Source organism: Pomacea canaliculata, linkage group LG11, assembly GCF_003073045.1.
Source record: "Pomacea canaliculata isolate SZHN2017 linkage group LG11, ASM307304v1, whole genome shotgun sequence".
Taxonomy (NCBI): Eukaryota; Metazoa; Mollusca; class Gastropoda; order Architaenioglossa; family Ampullariidae; genus Pomacea; species Pomacea canaliculata.
This window is the reverse complement of record NC_037600.1, coordinates 9,987,795-10,006,532: the sequence shown is the minus strand read 5'-3', so window position 1 is coordinate 10,006,532 and position 18,738 is coordinate 9,987,795. Positions and strand designations below refer to the sequence as shown.

At 41.7% G+C, this 18,738-nt stretch overlaps 2 protein-coding genes and 1 long non-coding RNA gene across 5 annotated transcripts; all 3 read left to right on the top strand.

Annotated features, from left to right (window-relative positions):
* The first annotated feature begins 610 nt into the window (after window positions 1-610).
* On the top strand, window positions 611-3,964 carry LOC112575616. Its single transcript, XR_003101678.1, has 3 exons — window positions 611-664; window positions 969-1,322; window positions 2,151-3,964. It is a non-coding gene; the product is annotated as an uncharacterized LOC112575616 (long non-coding RNA).
* Window positions 3,965-6,568: 2,604 nt separating this feature from the next.
* On the top strand, window positions 6,569-9,125 carry LOC112575613. Its single transcript, XM_025257590.1, has 5 exons — window positions 6,569-6,724; window positions 7,945-8,021; window positions 8,217-8,328; window positions 8,691-8,848; window positions 9,003-9,125. Exons 2-5 carry the CDS (start codon window positions 7,995-7,997, stop codon window positions 9,063-9,065), a joined length of 360 nt encoding a protein of 119 aa, XP_025113375.1. The 5' UTR covers window positions 6,569-6,724; window positions 7,945-7,994; the 3' UTR covers window positions 9,066-9,125.
* Window positions 9,126-11,743: 2,618 nt separating this feature from the next.
* Window positions 11,744-18,662, top strand: LOC112575606. 3 transcript variants are annotated; one of them, XM_025257581.1, is made up of 9 exons: window positions 11,744-12,097; window positions 12,442-12,797; window positions 13,707-14,868; window positions 15,184-15,291; window positions 15,652-15,717; window positions 16,351-16,613; window positions 16,820-17,008; window positions 17,155-17,339; window positions 17,808-18,662. In XM_025257581.1, the coding sequence occupies exons 6-9, from the start codon at window positions 16,430-16,432 to the stop codon at window positions 17,895-17,897; spliced, it is 648 nt and encodes a 215-aa protein (XP_025113366.1). In that variant the 5' UTR covers window positions 11,744-12,097; window positions 12,442-12,797; window positions 13,707-14,868; window positions 15,184-15,291; window positions 15,652-15,717; window positions 16,351-16,429; the 3' UTR covers window positions 17,898-18,662. The 3 variants fall into 3 exon arrangements, with proteins under 3 accessions (XP_025113366.1, XP_025113364.1, XP_025113365.1); XM_025257579.1 differs by lacking the exon at window positions 15,652-15,717; XM_025257580.1 differs by lacking the exons at window positions 11,744-12,097; window positions 12,442-12,797; window positions 13,707-14,868; window positions 15,652-15,717 and having other exon boundaries at window positions 14,891-15,291.
* Window positions 18,663-18,738: the final 76 nt, after the last annotated feature.

Here is an 18,738-nt window from a genome sequence, read left to right as displayed (position 1 = left end):
GTGAGCGAGGTGTGCCCGACCACACAGACGGCCCGCCAGTCAGACGATTGTATCACCGAGGTCAAGGTCACACAGGTGTCAGGCCAGTTGACTGTGTGACGTGCGGTCGTGACGTGGCCAGCTTCCTACGCAGTCTCCGTGTTGGTGTTACAGGTAGGTGTGTGTATTGTGTAGTGTAACGTCTGTTGACAGATAAACAGTTATCAGTGTGATAAATAACAGGCAGGTGAGAAACATTCTTATGAAGGTGACAGTGATGTCACTTCACCTAACTGGCTACACGGTGACAGCTCATCATAACATTTCGTCTTTACCCTTTTATCTGAGTCAGGTTTGTGTGAAATGGTCATCTCTGAAATTGTGACATCATTACCTAGGTTTGTGGATTGGTTATTGTGTCTTTACAACTTGTGTCACTTTTCTAGAACATTTTTATTCAACTGTAACATCGCCGCAATTTTTGATGTGCGGACCTGTGTCCTATGGCTGCACTGTGTGTAGAGTAGATGTTTGTGTCCTCTTCATCTCAACGATGTGACTGACGATGAGTGTGACATCAGGGATTGGTGGTTGTATGTCGTCTGCTTCATGTGTGTTTGAGGCTGCTGTCACGATGGCTTGTGTCTGGATACTTACCTGTGTTACCTACAACTGAAGTATTCAGGTGAATCTTTGTTCACCTCCTGTTGACTGTGTGAGACCTGAAATGTTGCTGTGTGTAGCGCCGTTGTTTGTGTTGTTTACTTTGTGTACAACATGTTGAGTTTACCTACAGTGTGATTGTGCTGTGGAGTCTGATAATCTACATGGACATTGCTGACTGCTTAGTGCGTTATCATTGATTGAGTCACGTGTTTCTGTCATTTAACGCTGTGTTTATATCCACGTGTCTGTCAATGTGTACGCTGTATCTAATTAACTAATGTATCAAGTAACTAATTATAGAAACTTACTTTGAATGTTGCCAGAGAATGTCACGACAACATCCACGACCGTCACCTCCACCAACGGCACAACAACACCGCCCTGCCTACAGTGGAGAGACGTGCTGGTGTTGAACTGGTTTGAAATGACTGACGACTCGGGTATGGTGAAGGGACTTAAAGAAGCGGGTATCCCAGTGCGGGTGATGAAGGATGATGACATTGATGACGTGGCCACGGCCCGCAGTGACGTGGTGTGGATGACGTATGGAGAAAGTGTTTGTGGTCTGGAGAGAAAAGTCGTCGTGTATCGGAAGGACTTTCCTCGAACCCTGTTTACCTCCGTGTCCCGGTGTACGTCACAACTTGTGATGGTCTACGCTTACTACATATGATATGGTAAGATATGACACATTTCATTGCACGTGCTGTGTATGACACATTTATTTACGTTTACTCACAACAGAAAGTCGGTGTCTTGATCTCCTTACACATCAACAAGTGTAAACATCAACATCATACAGTGGGCTTGTTTGTATAACTACTATCGTCAACAATACTACCCTAGACGCTGGGTATTGTTTACATAACTAGTGTCATCATCAACTTGCTACAGACTGGTTCTTGTTTACACAACAACTAGTGTTAACCTCAACATCATACGGCAAACACACTGGGTGTTGTTTACTTAACCTTAAGGTCAGGGTTAGAGAATAAAGCTGATGACCTCCTGTTACCACAAGACTAACCAGTAAACAGTTATATCTAAACTGTCGGCTTGAAAATCTCGAATCAAGATTGTTTACCAACAAAAATCAATCTTTAGCCTTAAAATGATTGTTTGTTAGAAATAACATGCCAACACCAAAGAGTTTGAGTGTTTACGTGCTGCACTTTTGTTGTTGTTGCAATGTAGCAGATGTAGATGTGTGTCGGAGAGTAGTTTATTGTAAATAAACAGCACACGACGCATAAACTAAGCAGTTTACAATAAATTCTACATTTTATTTACAACTCAGGCAACTATATGCACTGTAGCTGCAACATCACCAGCAGTAACTGTGTGTCAGACTCTGGCAATAAAAACTTTTTAGAAATAAAATTCTTTCCAACGTTAGCTTTCCTTGTAAAGTCTACTGATGAATATTTTTCAGTAATATATTTTCTTGTATATGTTCATGCATATGTTCATTCATAAACTTTTCTTTTCTCATTGCACTCATAAAGACCTCGACAAGAAGAAGTCGATGTTTGCTGTCGTGCTTGCACTCCGTGGATGGTTAATACACATAATGTAGGTTGTCAATGGAAACATCACAAAGAAAAACCTGCAAAAGACAGCAAATAGTAACACTGAGGATAACAAACAGTTTGACACAGTTGACTGTAAGGTCATGAGTAGGGTCATAGGTGAGGGTGTGTAGCACACAGCTCTTATTATCACGACGATGGAAAAGTCCAGAAAGTCCATTGCTGTACCTTATAGAAGCGGCCACCGTACTTTCACACTTCAAACGTTTCTAACTCAGTGTTAGGACTAGAAGAACAACTTTTGTATCAAAAGAAAGTTCAGAACCTGTACTTTGTAAAAATATGCAATTTGCCAAATCTCAAATTTCCGACTTAAGACTTATCTCGTCGTGGAGGGTCACAAACACACACTGACAGACACACAGACAGCTTCCCACGTGCACGAAGTCATACAGACGCGCATTAACACGCATGCGCAGGTAGCCAGTGAGAAAGTGGGATTGTGTCCCCTTGTGTGTCACAGTTGTCTCTAGCCGACATCGTCGTGTTCGACCAGGCCAGCAGTGTCAAGCACAACTTCCCCGAGATTAAGACCCTTGTTGCCAAAGTGGAAAGCAAAGAAAACATCAAGACTTACCTGGCCAACCGCAAGGTAACTGTGTTTGAAGCGGAAACAACGCTGTTGTGACATTGGGGCCTGTTGGAATGCATCCTTTCTTTTGAAAAAAACAGTTTCACATTCAGTTAACAGCAAATGAACAAAAGTGATCAAAGTCAACGACTCGTCCAGTCCACATCTTTGTATGTTTGAAGAACGGAGACTCGCCTGTACACCAGACAACACTAAAACAGAAATAGTTACTCTTACAGGACGAACAAAAGAACTTTTAGCAGATCACTTCCATCTTTTGAGTCCTGAACTTTATTTTCGGGGTCCAGATTGTACCATCTGTACTTTACGCGAGGGTGACCATATAAGTTGTGAAGGGATCAATGTGAATAGCTATTTGTGAATAACAAGATTGCGGTGCCTGAGAGACCACAGTGACAACACAAGAGGTTTTTTGATTTAGAGGTGTGTACAAGATAAGAGCTGGTGAAGACACAAGGCATTTGACATCAGTTCTGTATGTCATAATAAACTGTAGACAATCCACAACCTGCAGCTTTTTATCCCTATCACGGAATTTTTGTTTCTGTTTGTGTCCGTGACCTCTCGATTCAGAAAATTCGCTTTTTATCTAGTGAGATATCTAATAAGTCAGTTATTATTATTGTTATTTATTATTAAATACTACAAGATGTTTGTGATGCCCAGCTAACTGGGACTGCAGTGCAAGAATGGTATTTCCAGCGAGAAGATGCTTTGCCGATCTTTGTTCCTGTGATGTAGTTGCTAGTGTTCTCGATGTATTACAAGTTGGTAAATGTTACTGCATGACAACTCCAGTCGCATTTTTTCCTGTTTTCGCTATAACCACTCGGGTTCCTCCATGATCAAACTTTTCTTACAATCTGAGATGTCCAGACACCTTGCGTATCTCTGCTTTTCATCTCTCTATATCTTAACCGCAGGTTGATGTTTCAGGTAAAATTTAAAATCATTAGCTGCGAGTTTTATATATATATATTTTTTTAAGATGGCAAATAGTCACTGATCGTTCACTTTGGGAGATATGGAATAAACACATTCTGCTAATTTTAACTATCTTTGTTCAACTAGTGGTATCAGTTATTGTTTTTATAATTTTTTATTGATAGGATTTTTATTGGAATTGATATTAATAAAGCAGGACAACATTTGCTTTTTCAGTTGTGTACTGATGGTCCGTGTGTAAATTGTGAGAGATAATTGTGGACAAAATGTGTTATCAAGTGTGAAATCGCAGCTGGATCATTTATAAATTTCCTCTCGACCTTTCACTTTCCATCTCCCGATCTCATCAGTCACCACTTCAGGTTGCCACATCACCGCATATATGGAAATATAACACTAGATTATGTTATGACACTGACATGACATGACATTTGGGTAAGAACAAAAACTTCGCAAGACCTGTACCCAGGCACAAAGTACCTTATCTACCCAAAATAACTGTTCGCCCGCTTATCTTACAGTCTGTTCCTAGAAATAAACTATGTGATAGCCAAATCACATCTTACACACTCACATCTTCACTACTATCACCTTTAGGAACTCTTTCATTCGCTCCTTATGTCGTCACCTTAGTCCTTTCTTTGTCGGTTCGGACCTCTGTGAAACCTGCCGACTGTTGTTTACCTGTTGTTAGTTGTGTGAGCACAGTGCACTCAGCTTTCCACTTTCTGTTGTTGTCTGTGGCGGCTGTCACTGACACTCGTGCTGTGTATGGTGAGACGACCGGTTGATGAAGATAACACACTGCCACCCGAGCACCCCGAGCACTCCTCCCCCGCCTCCACTCACACAGCCACCCGGCACCAAACTGGGTCAACCGTCATTTTCTAGGCCGGGTGTTGCCGCTCTTTGCCTCTTGTGCGCCTTGTTTTTCCAGATGTTCAAATAGAAACAGTTTTATGTGTTAGAAAGTTGGGGCAGACGTTCATCCGATATCGTGGGATAAAAGACTCCCCAAAGTTAACAGTAAAGCATAAATATTTCACATATATACCTAAACACAAAGACAAATATTTCCATGTTTAGTGTCCATTTGTTTGAGCTGTCAGCAGACCTGACAGTGTGTGACATCGTGAAACAAACCCGTGACACCTTCAACTACGACACCAGCATCAGTTTCCCGGAAATCAAGACATTGGTAGAAGAAATAGTGACGAGAACATCAAGACTTACATCGACGGCAACAAATGAGAATCGCCTTCAGAGCTTTACAAGTCGAAGAATCGAACAAGTGTGGAATTAACCAGACAGACAACCTAACAGACAAATCTTGCGATAGACAGACTCGCCATCTTGCAAGCAGCTTGCGGGACTTTAGTTCTGTGACTTCGGTCGCGCATTCGTCTGCTCACCCTACACTCACAGTGAGTGAGTGAGAGTAAGAAAAGAGGTAAAAAGAAATAAAGGGGATGACTTTCAGGATAAATGCAGGTTTTTGTAATTGGTAATGAGGGGAACCTCTCTCAAACTCGCTGAAACTGATAAATTGGCATGTTACATTGTTACATTGTTACATTTATGCATTACTAAAATGTTCCCGGAGTGAGATTTCGGTATTCGGCTGTTGTTGCTATTATATGACAGCCACACACAGCTGATGTATGTGCAATATTTTGACTAACCTACATATAAACAGAAAGCCTTGAAGGCCATGAGACTGTATTCTTTGAGTAACAACAATTGCCAATCAGTATTACTACTGAGATGCAAGCAAAATGCAATTATAACAGTAGAGCGACTCTGAGTAGGTTTTGTCGATTTTTTCCCTCCGTCAATTTATGTCAATTGTTCCACAGAATATGGACTATGTATTATCAACGAACAAATCTTGTGAAAACAGCTTTTTAAATTCTCAAGAATACGATGCTGTCTCACTGAGTCTCTTAGTCTCGATTGTGTATGTTTACTGTAAGTAAGGGCAAGGTGGTCTCGCTTATATCAGACCTTACGAGCCTCGTGTTTTAAATATTAATTCAAAAAGTTGTAGTTCCGTGGTCTCTAGTAAGGAAAGGGTCCGGAAGTTGGGACCCTCAAGGGTGACTACAGACGACAGGTTGCAGCCGATTCTACACACAGGGCCGCCGAGAGCCAGCCCGGGCCCCGGGACAGACGACCTCTCCGGGCCCCTTGTACTTGTAATCGTAAATTATTTTCCCAGCATATAATGTATGTTTACAATTCCAATCTCAATATCTACACTCAAACTCAACTTCTGCATGTGTAATGCTTGGGTGTTCTGTCCTTAGACCTTTCTTTAAAAGAAAAAGAAAAGGAGAAGAAGAAAAAAAAAATCCACTGACCAAGGCCGGGCCCCCTTGACAGCCAAGGGCCCGGGTACACCAGACCCCCTGTCCCCCCCTCTCGTCAGGCCTGTCTACACATCCTAATCTACATTACTTTGCTAAGACAAACAGAACACTTACAGACCACTCATAAATTGTTTCAATAGACTCATTGGGGCCTAAAGCCTCTAGACAGTTAACAAGACTCAACTGATAACCGTTAGTTTCTGTAAAGTCATGCTGATAAGATGTACTTTATATTATACTTCACGGTAAAATATAAAGCCACACGTGTTGTGTGTTGATTTACCATTTGAGATAAACATACCACATCTTTAGCTTCGCTCCTGACGTGACCTACATGAGATGTCTTACTGTATGAGAATAGCCAGATGGCGGTCCATCTATATATATATCCAAGACACGCCTCAGCCTTTATCAGGGAGATAAGCAAATCCCAGATGGAGAACAAGTTTTTATCGCTGGTTTGTGTGGGTATAAAACATTAACTGATTGAGTTATGACATACAAGCTCTGCATACTCCTTTGTTTCTTGCTAATGATTCAGTCTCCGAGCAGTGTGAACATCTTACTTTGAGTCTTGTGGACAGGTAATCTTTTATTTTTAATTGATTCATCTGACCACTTAGTATCGATATAGCCAGTAGTCAGCTGTCAAAATATTCGCATGTTAGGGTCTTTGGTGCTGAAAGCGACAGAATTAATGTTGTGGACATCGCTAATGTGTTCTTACTCATTTTAAAACTAATTATCCAACTTAATCGGTTAAATGTTCCCCGGGTATTTGTCTAGCGACGAATAGTCTCTAAGGCAAAGTCAGCCACGAACGCAATGTTGCCATAGAAACGTACAACCGTGATCCGGGTACAACATCGAAGTTTGTACTCTTTCTTGTGGGCGTAGAAATGTATCGATGTTCCGAATGTTTTTGTCCAAGTTTAATTATCCCTTTTGTTCGATTACAAGAAAATAATGTTTACTTTTCGATAGACTGAGAAATGACTCACTTTCTCTTGCACCTCTTTCTTCATTTGTTAAGCTCTGTGGTTGGTGGAGCTGTAAATCGCGAACATATGGTACGATGTAAATTCTGAGCATCAGGCCTGTGACTATGATCAATTGAATTTATTTCTAAAATTTCTCAAAATGGAATGAGACAGCGGTGTTTGCTATAACTCGTGTTTCCCTGGTTTTATTTCAAATGTTTTTACAGTCATTCGGACCTTTGAAATAAAATTCGGCAAGTAAACAAACCACTTTGCTATTCTCTCAAGGATTGTGTAAAAATGAATTAACTAATATCAACACTCGTAAACCTTACGATCTAATCTCTTGAAAAATTGTCTCGTTAACCTCGTTGAACCCGCTACCTCTGTCCAAGCTTGGCATCGTGAAGAGTTTACATTCTAACATAATCGCACCCATACCTGTGTTTCCGATTCTTGAATTAAACCCTTCTATGTATCTCGCTTCCTTGATGCATCATTAATCAGAAATAATTTGAAAAATATGAAAGATAAATGACCAACATCAACGGCAGAGCACACACACACTGACCGAGTTTATTCTGTAAAGTGAAGCTGTTTGAATTCGCTCACAATAAAACTTTAGGACAAGACTTTCCTTTAAAGGCAGCCGACCCCGATGCTCTCTAACGACTCCATCAGACATGTCAGTCATGTGATTTGTTATCTTTGTACTTTGTGTTACTATTTTACAATATTATCCACACACACACACACATGACAGTTTGCTGGTTTCCAGCAAAGAGTGGAGACCACCAAGATACATAAATACCTTTGTGGTGCAGACGTTACATCCGACAAACTTGGTCCTGTACAGGGGAGACCACTGTCAACAATGTCTGGTCATCCGTCGTCTGCTCAGGTGAGCCACTCTCCTTCCCTGCACGCTTAGAGAACTTCAACTATTTTTATCATCCTACTTTTGTTGTGTGAAAACACCTTTAACTAGTATAATGCTGGTGTAGATATTGAATGTCATCCTGTACATGATCATCTCAGTGATGTACCCGGTGTTCAGTCTCACGATGTTGTCCTCTCACTGTAACAACTGTCACAGGGACAGCGACCTAAAAGACGAGGTGGTAGACAGAGTTGTAGAGGCGGTGGCCGGGTGCAGGTTTACCTACACGCTGTGACTGATAAACATGCGGCACTACTTACAGATACAGGTAGGTGGTATTGTTAATATGCTTCATTTTTTTTAAACTGACAGTAGATAAACGTAGACAGGGCGAAAATAGTGAGATAATATTTACATGTAAATATCATAATCAGTAAAGCCATGAAAATGGCAGTCAACCGACAGAAAAATGAAAATCATAATGATGATAATAATAATTATAATGAGGCGCTTTATGATCACGAATAAATTAAATTCGATGTGAAGATTAAAAAACATATCATTAGCGCAATCAACCATTACAGTTCCTCGTAATGATAAAAAGCAGTTCAAAAGCAATTGTCTGTTATAATTTAGAGAAATGTGTATGGGCATCGAAAGTCCCTAATATGAAAAGGTTTTTTTTGTCAGTGAACACACGCCCCCTGGATGAGGTAAAACAAAATACAGGCGCTGATGTAGAGTTTCACCCCAAACCCTCATCTGGTATGAAGATTATTATCATCCGCGGTCTTCCTTCTCAGATCGGTGCGGCAGTCAGACTCATCAGCCAGAAGACTGGTTCAAAGGTTTGTTTGTTGACAAATGTATATTAGAACAAAAGTGTAACAGACTAGAAGGCAGGAGATAAAAAAATACATTACTTGATGACAACCAATACAAGTAAAGTTTCAACAGAAATACTCAAATTATTTAACAGGCAGTTATTATTTAACTGACCAGACTGGTGTTGACACAGGAAGCATTACCAGACCAGGCCCAGACATTCTGGCTACAGTGGGTTGAGGCCGCGTTCCCTCATCTCGACTCTCGCGCCTACTTCCTGCCTCCTGTCTACGTCCACCGCGTGCCCATGACTAGACAGTCGGTTGTTGGTCAGGAGGTTCTCGTCCTTACATCAGCACCTGGACAGGCTGGTCAGTCTAACCCACCGCCGACGAGTTCATCTTCTGCTGTTCATTCCTCCATTCCTCAGCCTCCTCGCGTACAGGACAGTGACGTCAGAGACGATGCTGCCATGCAACGGATTTTTGTCTGTCTTCAGAAAATGTGTGAAGAGAACAGAGATGTCATGGTTGGAATGACTCAGCTTCAGTTCGGACAGTACCTGGGTGAACCTTGTTACGCTGCCGCCGCTACCCACCTACCCCGACCCTCCAACCTTCCTCCTTCTCTACCACACAACTGGAAACAAGGAGACTTTGATGTGCTTCTGATTCATCGACAGTACGGACTGGTAGTGTGTGAGGTGAAGGCACTGGGTGACAATATTCAAACTGTAAACATGTCACAGCAGGATATAAACAATAACATTAGACAGAAGCTGAGTAACGCCGTGTCACAGCTGGACAAGGCGGAGGCCATGTTGTCTCACCTGGTGTCCGACATCGCTCCCGGTCTGCCCGTCACTAAGGTCATCGCCTTCCCCAACCTCACGGCTCGTCAACTACAACAGGCCATCTCCGGTGACAACCTCCTCATTCAGGTTTCAGTATCTTTCTGTTACCATACCTAAATGTGTAAAATTTATTTATTAATTTTTTTTGTCAATAAGTGTATGTAAATGGAAAGTGTATGGAAATTTAATGATAGCGTACATACCCATGTGTATACAGAGCAAATATTTGTTTGGGGAAAGGATGTGTATAAATATCAGTGCGACTAGCGGTGTCCCCACGTGTTTCTGTGTAAGTGGCGGTTGTTATCAAATCATATTCACAGTGTAGTGTTACTTGACAAATAAACGAATTCTACTTTCTTTTCTTCGTTGGTGTACATTATTGTATTCACGCTGTGTCACCGCGATTTGTTCCCATAAATTCAGTGGATGTAGACACTTGTTCTGTTTTAACAGCATTATTATCCTGTTACAGCCATTCTAAGCTACTGAACTGTACTTACATTGTACTTAATACTTTAATGTTCAGAGTATTTTACTTACATCTGTCATCTCTATATTTAACTCATTTCACAAGCCATGATGTGGATCTTGTACAGGACCTGTGTCGGTGTCTGGGAGCAAGTGACCCCGCCGACATCCCAGGTCTGTGTCTGTGCTGTGATCAGTTGTCTGACCCCAAGACCCCGTGTGACGTCAGTAGTCACGTGATGAGGGAACTCGGACACTGGTGGCAGCGACGTGTGGCTGGGGCTGGACCTGCCAGTCACATGACACCTCAGTTGTACAAGACACTGGTAGCCAGGTAAATATTACAATAATGTGTAGTCACAACACTGTCACAGTCTAAGCCTGTCGTGTACGATGTTAGATGTGACATCAGTGCTCACGTCACTGTTGTCGTCAGAGAAATCGTCAACTGACTAAATTTTAAAAGTAAGATTTTTATCTTGAACAAGTTTGGGTAACTGTTACCAGATGTTACAGGGAAAATGTGGAAATGTGATGTTGATGTTGATGGGCGACGAAGCACAGTTCTTTAACGACGATATCGTCGTCAACGGCTTGACGGTTGGTACTCAATCTGCTGTGCCAGCCTCTTCAAGAAACTGAGTCTTTACAGTCGAAGAGATTTCCAACAAAACTTTATTCAGAATAATAAGTACAAAGTTTGTAAAGTGCATACTCAAACTGCTAAGGAGCAAGCTCTTAGCTCCTAAGAACAAGAACAAGACATGTAACGCATACGAGGGACAGGAAAATAAACAAATACCACACGAACTAAAAAACTATCTAAAGATGAATAAGATCAAATACAGAAAACGCACAGGAGCCAAAAAAATTAAAACAAGAACTGAGAGTAACATGATATTGTAAAAGGAAGACGAGCAGGGAAGGTGTGACAAAGGACTAGCATGGTGGGAAAGGTGTTAGGAGGAATGTTCACTGCATTTTCAGCGCATATGAACCCAAAAATCACTGATGTAGTTTCAGGTTAAAAAAAACAAAAATAAAGATGTGATAAGCAATCTATGTCCCACTGTTTGCCAGAGGTGAACCATTGTCACAGTGTTGTAATTATCTTCTTGTTTATTCTGTCATTTTTTTTTTCCAAGCTCACTAACTGCCAGCTGTAAATTTGTTGAACTATAAACATATTTTTCCCTCAAATTTTTAATTAATCTGCTTTGCATTGTGCTAGACCCTTGAGTACTTTAATTTTTAATTTGGAGCAGATAATTGTGTCTATTATAGAAGTAAGCATTAAATAGTTTCTTTAGAGAACAGAAGTTAGAAAGTGAAAAAAAGTTTCTCTTTAGTTCTAATAGAAATCATATATTTTTACCTGGGAAAGATGAAATACAGCTAACAATTAACTTAATGTTAATTGTAAAATAATAGAAATTGTTTTTGTAGCACACATCAACTGATGTGACTGTACTAGATTCTGTGGTCCGGCGACAACAGTGACTGTGCCATGTACAAGTCCTCCACGTGTGAGTGTCAAGACCCTGGGTCAGGCCGTGTGGTGGACAGGACAGTGCTACACTGCTGTCATCACACTCTTCCCGGAGCAAGTTCACCTGCTACACACGGCGCCTCCCAGAGTGTTTGTCAACGGACCGCCCGGTACAGGTAAAACTGTGGTGCTGCTGATGATGGGTATAAAATGGCTGCGATGTGGTCACCCCGTCTACATTGTGAGTACTTGTGGTGAGAGTCGTGCAGCGTGCACCATGCTGTATCACCTGTTGCTGCAGACAGTAAACACACAACAGTCAGCAGGCGTATCACCCGGTCAGCCTCACCTCCTGCAGTATAATCTTTATGACGGTAATCAACCGGAGAAGGCCGTCAACGACTTGTCACAGGCAGCAAGAGGAGAGTCGTTGTACGTCCTCGCTGATGAAGTGAACTTGTGAGTAGTACATCGTGTGATGTGATGATAGACACACAGGTAGATGCAACTTGCTGTGATCTAAGAATCACCATTAACAGGTGATAATCCCTCAATGAAAGGGACACCTGACCTCACGAAGTTTCGCTCCGGACCGCCACTATTTTTTTCGTGCACGCTTTTGGTATTGACACGTGACAAAAAGTTGTTATTTATTGTGATTTAAAGTGATATTTCTGTTCCTGATACTTCATAAAATACTTTGACAGGAATTGAAAACTTGTGATGTTTGTGCGCTCCACGACCTTTGACCAGCAGGAAGCTGTGTGTGACGGTAACTACTGTAACACTCATGTCTGTCACAGGTCACTATACTTCGACACTGTGTGTGACAAGCTGCTGACACAAGTTCCTCATCTGCATCTGTGGGCGGCAAGTTGTTACAAATACATCGTACCCGTCGGCTGGCAAGTGGAATATTTAACCAGACCCCTCCGCTCTCCTCCGGCCGTCGTCAAGGAAGTCGAGCAGAACGACTTGATCACTGCTAATGATATCCTGCCGTACAGCGAGCGAGGTGTGCCCGACCACACAGACGGCCCGCCAGTCACACGACTGTATCACCGAGGTCAAGGTCACTCAGGTGTCAGGCCATTTGACTGTGTGACGTGCGGTCGTGACGTGGCCAGCTTCCTACACAGTCTCCATGTTGGTGTTACAGGTAGGTGTGTGTATTGTGTAGTGTAACGTGTGTTGACAGATAAACAGTTATCAGTGTGATTATACAACCGGCAGGCGAGAAACAGTCTTGTGAATATGACAGTGATGTGATGTCACTTCACCTAACTGGCGACAGGGTGACAGCTCTTCATCACATTTCGTCTTTTCCCTTTTATCTGCGCCAGGGTTTGTGTGTACAAGTCATCTGTGAGTCTATGACACCAAGTTTCTGTCCTCACATTTTGTCTCAGTTTTCTAGAACATTTTTATTCAACTGTAACATCTGCGCCATCTTGCCCTATGTGACAGCTGTTCATCATTTGTATTACTTGTGTCTACTTCACTGACACTTCTAACGTGTTTGGCACTGCTGACCACTCAGTTTTCTACTTTGTGATGTGCGGACCTGTGTCCTATGGCTGCACTGTGTGTAGAGTAGATGTTTGTGTCCTCTTCATCTCAACGATGTGACTGACGATGAGTGTGACATCAGGGATTGGTGGTTGTATGTCGTCTGCTCCATGTGTGTTTGAGGCTTCTGTCACGATGGCTTGTGTCTGGATACTTACCTGTGTTACCTACAACTGAAGTATTCAGGTGAATCTTTGTTCACCTCCTGTTGACTGTGTGAGACCTGAAATGTTGTTGTGTGTAACGCCGTTGTTTTTTTTTACTTTGTGTACAACATGTTGAGTTTATCTACAGTGTGATTGTGTTGTGGAATCTGATAATCCACAAATGTCAAAGGTCATAGCGGGAAAGATATCATCATCATCATCATCGTCATCATCGTCATCAAGACGATGTGTTTTCCCTGTGTGTCTGCCATTAATATCCACGTATCTGTCAGTGTGTACGCTGTATCTTCGACAAGTACCTAATAATAAAAACTTACTTTAAATGTTAACAGAGAATTTCACGACAACAGCCACGACCGTTACCTCCACCAACAACGGCACAACAACACCGCCCTGCCTACAGTGGAGAGACGTGCTGCTGTTGTACAGGGATATAAAGAGTAACGACTCGGGTCTGATGAAGGGACTTAAAGAAGCGGGTATCCCTGTGCAGGTGATGAATGACGATGACATTGATGACGTGGCTACGGCCCGCAGTGACGTGGTGTGGGGGACGGATGGACTTCGTGTTTGTGGTCTGGAGAGAAAAGTCGTCGTGTGTTTGGAGGATCATTATGTACCCTGGTTTAACTCTATGTCCCGGTGTACGTCACAACTTGTGATTGTCTACGATGACGACGAAAAGAAGGATACAAAGTGACGTCATAGACTTGTTGTTTGTGACACATTTATGTATATTTATTTATATGCTCACGGCTTTCACCCGTTTAAAGAAGCAGTGTGGCGAAGGAGCAACGGTAATTACGGGCTGCAGCAGGCAAAGTGACGAGCGATGCATCGCCCTGACCAGCTACCATGTGGATGTAAAGCAGCAAGAGGAAGAGGACGATGAAGAGGAAGAGGACACGGGCGTCGTCTAACAAAACAATGATGACGGGAATAGCGAATGGAAGCGGATCTAGAAAATATAACTAACCTCCCGACGACTGGATGTGCAGTAATAAAGAACGGTTATACTTTTGTAAGGATTTAAGTATTTAAAGTAGTCAGGACCGTGTGCTTTTGTGTTTGCGTGTCTGTATGGAGCTATATTCACATAAACAAGCATCGGGTCCTTGAAAGAATAGCAAAATCGCAAAGGAAAGTAAAAAAAATAAATAAATAAAATATTATGAGCCTACTTTGTGAAGTAATTGAAGAAATCCAGCAACTAATTCTACATCATGGAAAAGCAGCCAGCCCTGTAAACAGCTGACTCATTCAGAGAAAGAGCAGCGTGCCGAGTCAAGATCTGAACCCAGGACAACAAAAATTGACAAAAACTGGACTAAAAAATTATGAGTCTACTTTTTGCAGAAATTGGTGTTTTACACTGAGCCGGCAACTAAGGCAAAGCAGTCAGCCCTGTAACAACTGCCACGTTCAGACAAAGATGAGCGTGTCCGAGACGAGATCTGAACCAAGGACAACAAATCCTCACTGTACTGGCGACAGGTACTAACCGTTGTGCCACAGGACCAAAGTACTTTAAATAACTGGCGCACTCACAAACCTTCGTTATTCAATCTACAACAAACCCACACGATACACCATGCTCCACCCCAAAATACAAAAGTCTCCATAGAATTTCACTTCCGTTGACCTCTTAACCTTTCTCCAAACAATGTGAATGACGAGCTCACAACACCAGCAGGCAGCGAGCGCCTTAGCGCGGCATTGTGCCTTTAATCCTAATCGATGTCGCTTTCTTTGAAGGTTCGATCCGAACTTGGATAAAACCTTGTTTGTTATACCCGACTGTCTCACTAGTTCAGCCGGTTGACAGTGTGAACTTCGGTCTTCATCAGTGAGGGACTTGAGGGTCAGTACTGGGACAGACATGCGCACACTTCTTGTGACCTACACACTTATTATAGCGTGAGTACACTTTGTCATTGTGATTACTGTATACATTAGGTGCTTGTTTATCTTGAACACACTTCTCAATTGACGACGTATTTGCTGCTCTTTAAATTTAAATAAATTGTAATACACTACATGCCTTAGTTGGTAACAAAGACTCTTTTTTCTTTAAAAAAAATTGCTGATAAAATTATAAATCAGGATTTTGAGAAATTAATCTTTAATGATTCTTTTCTGTTTATACACATCGTGTTCCGTGTTTACAAACTTTTTTATTTGCCGTCCATTAAAGTGCTCTCAATGATTCACCAACGTATGAAATGTGGTTACTTTTACTTATTTGTTTGCTTTTGTTTGATTTATTTTGTTTATCAGTGAGGGTGTAGTGCAGTAACAATGTTGGTACATTGGGGTCATATTTCAGCTGGTGTAGCTGTGAGGGTAAGAAAACTGATGTCATCGAAATAACTGTATGAAAAAGTAGTCTTATAAGGTTAAAATACAGTTACAGTTTTGTCAAGATGGTAAAGATTTCTGTGCGCTTCGAAATAAGATTCTTTCTCTCTGATTTTAAAAGCTCTATTATATTGAAAACGCCAGCAAGTCCCCCTCCCTTCGGTCTACTCTCCCATTTGAATGCATAGTGTTTATCGTAAGAGATCTGTCCGAAAAGTAGTGAGGATTAGTTTTTGAATTTATTTATCGAAGAAGATGAGTTTCCTTTCTGCTTTTTCATTGTCAGTTTTATCCTTCGTGGCGAAACTGTGAAGGGGTTTAAAAGATGGTTTACGGCTCCACGGATGAGGCTTTTTAAATAGTTTTGAATCTTCGGGAGCTAATAAGAAATCATCCGGGGATAAGTGGAGACTTTAAGATGGATGTCTCTTTGTTGTATCTCTGGGTTTAGCTGTCGTCTCGAGCACGCCGCTGTCTCTCTCTCTCTTTGCATGTGACATCTGTCTAGAGGTCTGCCTCACTCCCTTGCGATGATATTGCATTAGTGGCTGACTCGGCATAAAACACAAACCTCCTCTGGTCACAAACTAGTTCCATGGTGTACCATTTTTATTCTAGAGCTCATGGTGGCCTCCCTACCACGTGGCTGCGCCTGCGTGAAGATGACGTCATCACGGGCACGCCACAACTAACGCACATGGTGACCTCTGCCCCCAGCCCGATCACGTGTGGCTGCACGTGCAGGGACTTTGACTGGTGCTCCGTCTTTGTAGCAGATGACCTGGCGGGAACGTGCGAGCTGCGGGATCTTCCGAGAATCTCGCTGAACCTCTCATCAACTTTCCCGCATTCAAGCTACTGGGAGGTGCTGGCCATCAGTGGTATGTGTGTAGACTTGTAGAGTGAGACTATCTGTGGTGAGTCTGGATATCATGATAACACATTCATTCAGTCGCGAGGGATTGTAAGAAATAGTTTTCAGGTATGATTACAGAGAAAGTATCCTTCTTTTAAAAGTAACAGTTATCAGCTTAGAACGTGTATCGGGAGGATTGCCACTTTGTATAATGACATGTGTTTGCTCCAGACTGGTGCCCCGTTGACGATGGATTCTACTTTTCTGCCGCTGCTCGCTTCTGTTTCATCGTCTTTGGCAACACCACAGCCACCTGGACCAACAGCAGAAATGAATGTCTTCACAGAGGACTGGACTTAGTAGTGCCCGATACTACACTGAAGATCACAATTCTTCTCAAAATTCTTTCGAATATACCAGGTCAGCATTGGGTCCACTTCATCATATTAACCCCCATCCTGTACAGTATTAGTAGTGAAACGATTGTATTACTTTATTAATGTTGTGCTCTAATTACTCAAATTATTTCTACTTTTTAGATATTTCTGTTTGTTTTATTTGAACAGGAAGTGTTGACATTCAATACTACATCGGTGGATCTCGACCAATGAAAAATTTAAACTCAGCTTGGACCGGTGATGCTCACCTCTTCAACTGGGTCAACGGTGCACGTGTTGTCGACAGCCTTGTGGGGCCGTTCTGGGCCGCTGATCAACCCAATAATGTTCTGAACACGCAAAATTGTCTCGCGGTAAGGACTGCCATCAATACGTTGTGATGGAAAGTTTGGGGCAGGAGGATTACGGGACTTTCCTTTTATCACCGTACATCAGCACGCACTCTTTTTTCACGATTTCATCTCTGTTGTTATTATACCATCCTACCAATCCATATAATCAATATAAGCCAAAATGATAAATATATAACTGTGGCTTTGTATATAGATACTATTGTCGCTTTAAGGTCTTGGGGCAATAGGTATAAAGTACATACGGCCGAACATGTATATCAAAAGTAATCTCTTTTAAAAAATATCTTTACAGTAACTAACATTATACCATGAAAGACTGAGGTCCATGGCTACTCTCAGTAGTACAGCTTTACAATGATGGAGAAATATAAAAGACAAATAGTTGAACATCCTAGTAATCTATTATTTTAATGTATTCTTTGTTCATGAAAATGGCAATTTTAATAAAGACTTTGTGTATGTTGACAGGTTGACGGCCGGAAAGATTTTCTTCTGAATGATAACTTCTGCACGGAAGGACACTCTTTTGTGTGCGAAAAGTCTCACCCACTACGTTAGCCAATCAAACGCTGTGCTTATGACGTCATGAGTGGTGAATAGAACGTTTCCTTTTTTTTTCTTCACTTTTCCCCATTTTTTATATTCCTTAGCTAGCAGCAAAGGTAAAAAATTTAAATGTTTCATGAAATGACATGTATGTTTCACACAGAGAACTAACCAACTAACAATAAAGCATCCACGTACTTATAATGCCTCAAGAACTTATTCTAACCTCACAGTTTGTCTTGTGTTTATCCACGCGACTATTTAATGTTCTTGTTGTTGTAATCAGACATGTGCTCTAAAAAATATTTTCTAAAGAGGCATGGCGAATATCAGAGGCCCGAATACCACTTCTGGTGGTCAATATTAACCAAGTCCCAGCAAAGACGTTTTAAACATCCTGTCTAAGGTAACGGATAGCAACAAGATAACATTTTCTAGCTCGTTTGGTTCCCGTGTGGCGGGGTGTACATTCCACAAACAACTCAGCTGTTCAGTGACTAATTGACTCCTTACATGACTGGAGAAGATACAGGGCAATAACGGAGAGGAGATGGGTGCAGCTCTCACAAAATGGTTCAGAAAACGGATTGATTTCCACTCCCCAAACAAAAGAGTACTCTCATGAAAAGTTCTCGTAATTTCTCCCCACCCCCACCTTCTAGTCCTGCTTATATCAGAGAGAGTGTGTGTTGTTGGTGATGATGTGTGTATATCTGTGTGTATGTTCTTTCACTGCTGTCGTTGTCACCTTATATAAAAATGCTGAATAAATGACTATCTAAAACATCCTTCACTTGATTTCAACTTTAAAGCGATACAGGAGTATGAAAAGAAAGTCTGAAACCAAGGTAAG